Consider the following 6,442-nt stretch of genomic DNA (forward strand, 5'->3'; position numbering starts at 1 on the left):
CTGCCCCATAGACCCCCAGACACGCTGAGCGTCCGATGGGCGGGACAAAGCCCAGCATTTATCCAATGACTCGTCTCGTTTCACTGCACTCTTTGCTTCGCTATTGAACTCTGTGGCGCGTCCACACTGTTTAAAGCACTGTGAAGCTGCGGGAATGAGTAAGAGGAAAGCCGCGGTGTAGCGCATATTTAGTCAATGACATGTACACACAACAGTATATATTTGATCACTTATTTTTTGACATTTTAGGGGAAGCTGAGCTTCCCTTGCAGTCTTAGAGCAATCGCCTCTGTCCTCTGGATCATCCAAATGGTCATAAGCAAACTTAAGACGGGCCTGGACGTGTGCTGATTTAAGCAGGGGAACCTTCCGTGCCATGCATGATTTTAACCCATGACGTCTTACTGTATTACCCACAGTAACCTTGGAAACAGTGGTGCCAGCTCTCTTCAGGTCATTGACGAGCTCCTCCCGTGCAGTTCTGGGTTGATTCCTCACCTTTCTTAGGATCATTGATACACCATGAGGTGGGATCTTGCATGGATCCCCAGTCCAAGGGAAATTGACAGTCATGTTTAGCTTCTTCCATTTTCTAATAATTGCTCCAACAGTTGATCTTTTTTCACCAAGCTGCTGGGCAATTGCCCCGTAGCCCTTTCCAGCCTTGTGGAGGTCTACAATTTTGTCTCTGGTGTCTTTGGACAGCTCTTTGGTCTTAGCCATGTTCGTAGTTGGAGTCTTACTGATTGTGTGCGGTGGACAGGTGTCTTTATGCAGCTAATGACCTCAAATAGGTGCTTCTAATTTGGAAAAATAGTTGGGGTGGAGGTGGACCTTTTAGAGGTGGACTAACAGGTCTTTGAGGGCCAGAATTTCTGCTGATTGGCAGGTGTTGAAATACTTATTTGCAGCAGTAACATGCAAATAAATTATTACAAAATCATACATTGTAATTTCCGGATTTTCTTATTTTTTATTTTTTTGGATTATGTCTCTCACAGTGGACATGTACCTAAGATGAAAATTTCAGACTTCTCCATGATTTCTAAGTGGGAGAACTTGCAAAATCACACGGTGTTCAAATACTTATTTTCCTCACTGTATATGATTTTGTAATGACTTCTCCAGCTTGATCATCATGTTTGTGTGAAGAGGCAAAGTGATGGGTAACTTTTATGTTTAAGAGCCTGAACAACAGAGTTGAATGTTATGTTTTGTAATTTATTAAGAAAAGAAAAGAAAAGAACAAACAAACAGCGCAGCCCTCTTTTTACTGAAGAGGAAAAACAACAGCTAATACATTTTTGTTTGGCAAAGTCATAATTTTATTTGTTGTAAAATGTTAAACCATAGAATGTGTCAAATACATGTCCTTGAAAAAGGTTTATCAGTTATGAACAGGCATTTAGATTGGGGAAAAAAGCCAAAACAAAGCAAAAAACATTAAAATTGCATACAAATAATAAATAAATAAATAAATAAATAAACCCCATGCCCTGTATGGGATTGTAAAGTTGATTAAGACAAGAAAAAATAAATAAAGAAAACAGTTCTAAAATAATAACTGTGTGTGTGTATAAAAAGCATAATTTAATAGGTAGTTATGAGTGATGCAGCCAGCAGGTGAACTCTCTGGAGGTGGAGTTTAATTTCCTTCCTGACCAATTCCCAGGCTTCAGCAGTGTGGCCCTGCAGGGGAAAAAAAAGGTTATTATTATTATTATTATAAAATAAATTTAAAACATCCAAAGTGATGTTTAACTGAACTACTATATAAAACCTGAAGTAGAACCAGACTGGTACCAAACTGGTGGCCAGAGGGCAAAATATAATCTCACAGCCAAAACAAAATCATGGACCACTGCCTCATCATGTGATGTTAAATGTCACTTGTGATATTTTGTGCTGAATTTGCCCTTTAACGTGGAACAACTGCAGTTGAACACTGTAAACACATATTTAATATCCAATGATCATAGCCACATTTTCTTCAGGTATGTGATTATTGTAACTGATCACAAATAGCTGTGGGTCATTTGTAAAGCCTTCTGCTAATCCTCATTAACTTGGGAACAACTTGTGATGTTAAAATTATTTATCTTATGCCTTTCAGATAGCCTGCCTAAAACCTTTGCATCTGAACTGTATTAAATGCCTTGATGTAACCTTGCAGCTGAAAAAAGCTGATAAACACACCATCTCTGCCTGACAATACTTCTTTTTCCTCCGGGTAGAAACTGTGATAAAAACATTCTTCAGAGAGAGTTTTCATGGGAAAAGCTGAAAACAGTTTTAATTGCTGGTAAATGTATTCGTGTGTATGTGACTGCTTGCTGTGCAACCCCGCCCTGGCTGAGTGTACAAAAAGGCATTTTCAGAGCTCTTTTTCACACACACTTATTCAAGATCCTGTTGTATTCATTTGGACTTTGAGTGTGTCTTTGAAGCTTCGAATTAATGCTTGTTATTTTGACAATCTGTCAATTCCTTGACTTTATTTCCACAAACAGCCTCAGACAGCTTGGTCGAAAATCCTTTTTGCCTCCACAAGCTGGTGTCAGAAGCGGGGAAGTTTTCTGGACTGTTGGACTGAACCGGGTGGGTGGGTGGCCAAACAGATTCAGGAGGGGTCTGACTTGTACCCAGCTTTGGCTTTGATGGAAGGAGGGCCGACCGATTCGGGTTCCCGATTGTAAGTGTAGCATTTCCACGAACTGTGGGGTGTTGTACTAACACAGCATCGGTGAGCAAGGCTGTTCTTTTGTTGTGGAAATTAAAATGCCTGGTTGACAACAGGCATTGTAGGTTAAAATAAGATTTTATTATAACTTGGTTTGGGCCCTGGTAGAAGAATTTTAATTCTCTGAGTAAATTGTAGGGGGTCAAAGACTTCTGAGCTGTAGGAAATAATACCACGGTGTATTATTTCTGAGTTGTAGTAGAATTTTAATTCTCTGAGTAAATTGTAGGGGGTCAAAGACCTCTAAGTGTAGGAAATGATACCACAGTTGCAGGAAATAAAAGACTTTTTATTTCTGAGTGTATGAGTCACTGAGATGACTTTGAGTGTTGGGAATAAAAAAAAACATTATATATATATATATATATATATATATATATATATATATATATATATATATATATATATATATATATATATATATATATATATTTCTGAGGTAGGACACTGATTTAGTGTCTGAGCAAAATCGGGAACACAACAGGAAAAGAAAATCTGATGAAGTTGACTGGTGTTCTCCAATTGTACGAGTAATGAAGGAGAAATATGGGGACAAATGTCTCACACACATGAATATGTGGGTGACCGATTTTGTGCATTTATGCTTTCATATATAAATCTATCCAGAGAGACAGACAGAGAGATGGACTCACCATTTCCTTTACGTTGCGTGAGAGTCTCTTGAAATACATGTGCAGCTTCTTGTTCATTTTCTTGTGGCTCTGTCTTGTAATCTAAATTAATTAGAAATTAAAACTGTTATAATCTTACTTTTTGATGGTGGTTTGCTGTGGTAACACAATAAAAGCTGTGACACTCAGACTCACACAGGAGCGCAGGCCTTCCACTTGCTTGGTTAGCAGGTTGAGGAAGTGTTCCACTGGGTTCTTCTCCCAGGACACAGAGCTCTGATCCTCCTCCAACACAACCACCACCTCCTCCAGAACCTGTGCCATGAAACCAAGCCGGTCCTCAGCCTGAAGATCAAGAAAAGATGACAACAACCATGTGCATGTTTTCACCACTTAGAAAAAAAAAAAAAACAGAAAATCTCATGATCCAAAAACATTTATAGAACACAAAGTCATATATACATATTTTGTATTTATTATTTATTCTGTATTTATAGCTTTTCTCTGGTCTACATTAATAGTGGCAAATATTTTTCTGATTTTTTTTTTTTTTTTTGTCCTCCAAATGACAGCGTTTATGTTTAGAATCTGATCATATGAACAGGTGCCTGACATTAACAGCCATTGTCCACCAGATGTCACTATCACAGCATTTTGACCACCAAGAAACTGACATTTTCATGAAGCAATTGCTTCAATCAATGGTTTGCATGTTTCAAACCACTGAATCTTTTAAAAGTAGCAAATCCCACTTCATTTAATCCCAACATTTTCAAACAGTGAGCCATTGGCTAAAACAATTGTTTCAATAAATGTGTTGAGCATTGTAAAAGTAAATGGTAAATGGACTGCGTTTATACAGCGCGTTTCCATCTGCATCAGATGCTCAAAGTGCTTTACACATCAAATGCTTCACATTTACATTGTGAGGCTGCTGCCATGCAAGGCGCCCACTACACACCGGGAGAAACTATGGGATTAAGGACCTTGCCCAAGGGCCCTTAGTCATTTTCCAGTCACACTGGGATTTGAACCAAGGATCCTCTGGTCTGATGCCCAATGCTTAACAACTAGAGCATCACCTCCCCTCACAAGTCATTTGTGACAAAAGTCATAAATGATTTCATGAAGCAATGTCAGTTATTATCAAAAAGCATAATTCTTCATTGCTTCATTTCCAGTTCGTTTTGGGTGTGTTTCAAACAGTGTGGGCAACCTGTCGCTATTTTAGTGTTTGAAGCATTCTGACATTTTGAGCCATTTTAAATTTCATATCATATTTCAATTTGAAGCATTTCAAAAAGTGGATTTTTTTTTTATCAGTTGGGCTTTAGAAGTATCAAACAAACAACACTCACTTCTAAATAATATTGGTCATATATTATGATGAATCCCTTCTTTAAATGCTAAGGAATAAAATTATATTTACAAAAAACTTATAATAAAAAAGCAAAACCCAGAGGCCTTACAGTGTTAATTGAAGGAGCAAAATAATAATAAATAAATAACCAACTAATTTCCACTGTACCCTGGATGTCACCATTGCAATGTTTAAAGATTTTTTTTTTTTTTTTAAATTACAAATTTTTTGAAGCATTTGTTTTATTCGGTGTTTTGTTGATTTCAAACATGGAGTTTGTGAGCTTTTTTAAAACTGCAAATCATTTGCTAAATCAGTTGTTTCATTTGAATGAATATATCAAAAAGCTTCATTTCTGCCACAACTGTGTCTGAACTTTTTTGTGTTGGTGGTGGTGGTGGGGTTTAACCCTGAAGTCCACCCCGTAGCTCTGCCAATGCATGTGGGCAATGGCGTGCCAAGGGGGGGGGGGCTTAAGTCCATCCAATAATGAGCCAAGCCCCCCTCAGCCCCCCCAATAATTCTGCCAATAATGTGAATAGCAACTGACATATTTGTGGATCTCAACTGCAGTTTTGCACTGAGAATGTCTCAATATTGCATAACTGAACAAAGTGATGACTGTGTGTTCGGTGATCCATCAATGCTGAATCACCCTTCACAAACAGAATTTTCAGTTTTGCAAATAAACATTTATTTGTAAAAACTCACACACAAGTTACAAATCAGAAATTTGTGTTTGTGGATCACAAAGCATGTGTACAAATCAAAGGATATTTGTAAATCACCCTCTGTGCATTTGCAAGTATTAATGAGACAAATTTAACTCCATACTCCAAAGATTTAGGTTATCTAAATATTTATTATGGCCACTCTTAAAACTTCACTTACCTTTATTTGTATCTATGTGCAAGTTTACTGAACTTGCAATCATTCTAAGTGATGTGTGTGCATTGATACCACATTTTAGAGGAGCATGGGTGACTAAAACATATACCTTGGTATTTATAAAGAAATTTACTATATATTGTTCATTTCAACGACATTTTGTGGAGCCCCTCCAACTTTTACCCGAGCTCCCCCTCACCCCCGCCCCCCCAACAAAACTTTCCTGGCGCCGCCATTGCGTGTGGGACAAAGACTTACTGATGCTGCAGACGCATGTGTGTAGAGATGATGAGGGAAGGCCACACTGTTCACTTCAGCATTCTCCGTGATGTTGGTGGAATTATTAGTCTGTATTAAAGACAAAATCGTCTTTTAACCACAACATAAAAAATAACGTGAATGTGCTGATGAGACATGAGGTGAAGAAGTCCACTTACCATGGTGTCCAGCAGAGACAAAGACTTTTCACTGTACTGTGTGAACTTATGGTCCATCCAGCTGCAGCTCAGTGACACACTGACAAACAGACACACAAAGAAAATCCTCTCCAGCATTTTACACCTTAGAAATAAAATCTTCCTTTCTCAAAAGTTGGATTTGTTGGTTTGTTGGTGCACATGCTGCACGGTGGATCTTTTAAACAGCTCAGACACACCTGTTTCAGTTTCCTTACACCAAGAAAAACTTCCACGTTTTGTGACTTCATGAGGTAAAAATGTCCAAATGCACCTCAGTAAAACCTCACACATTTTAGGATTGAACAATGATCAATGATCAGCATCACACAAACAGGTCTGACAGTCAGTGGTTCATTTTGAATGA

The 6,442-nt window shown here is 38.1% G+C and overlaps 1 protein-coding gene across 1 annotated transcript; it reads right to left on the bottom strand.

The window, feature by feature from the left end:
• Positions 1-1,301: 1,301 nt before the first annotated feature.
• LOC117530851 (interferon a3-like) lies at positions 1,302-6,174 on the bottom strand. Its single transcript, XM_034193794.1, has 5 exons — positions 6,058-6,174; positions 5,879-5,968; positions 3,568-3,717; positions 3,394-3,474; positions 1,302-1,689 (listed from the first exon to the last, which is right to left on the bottom strand). Exons 1-5 carry the CDS (start codon positions 6,172-6,174, stop codon positions 1,591-1,593), a joined length of 537 nt encoding a protein of 178 aa, XP_034049685.1. The 3' UTR covers positions 1,302-1,590.
• Positions 6,175-6,442: the final 268 nt, after the last annotated feature.

Source organism: Thalassophryne amazonica, chromosome 18 (genome assembly GCF_902500255.1).
Source record: "Thalassophryne amazonica chromosome 18, fThaAma1.1, whole genome shotgun sequence".
NCBI classification, from domain to species: Eukaryota; Metazoa; Chordata; class Actinopteri; order Batrachoidiformes; family Batrachoididae; genus Thalassophryne; species Thalassophryne amazonica.

What these genes read in the sequence shown, in the direction of transcription:
- LOC117530851 (XM_034193794.1), bottom strand. Translation starts at nt 6,174, where the DNA reads ATGCTGGAGAGGATTTTCTTTGTGTGTCTGTTTGTCAGTGTGTCACTG. An exon ending in TGTCTCTGCTGGACACCATG is followed by an intron (nt 5,969 to 6,057) that starts GTAAGTGGACTT and finishes TCTTTAATACAG; the next exon opens with ACTAATAATTCCACCAACAT. An exon ending in CACATGCGTCTGCAGCATCA is followed by an intron (nt 3,718 to 5,878) that starts GTAAGTCTTTGT and finishes CTTGATCTTCAG; the next exon opens with GCTGAGGACCGGCTTGGTTT.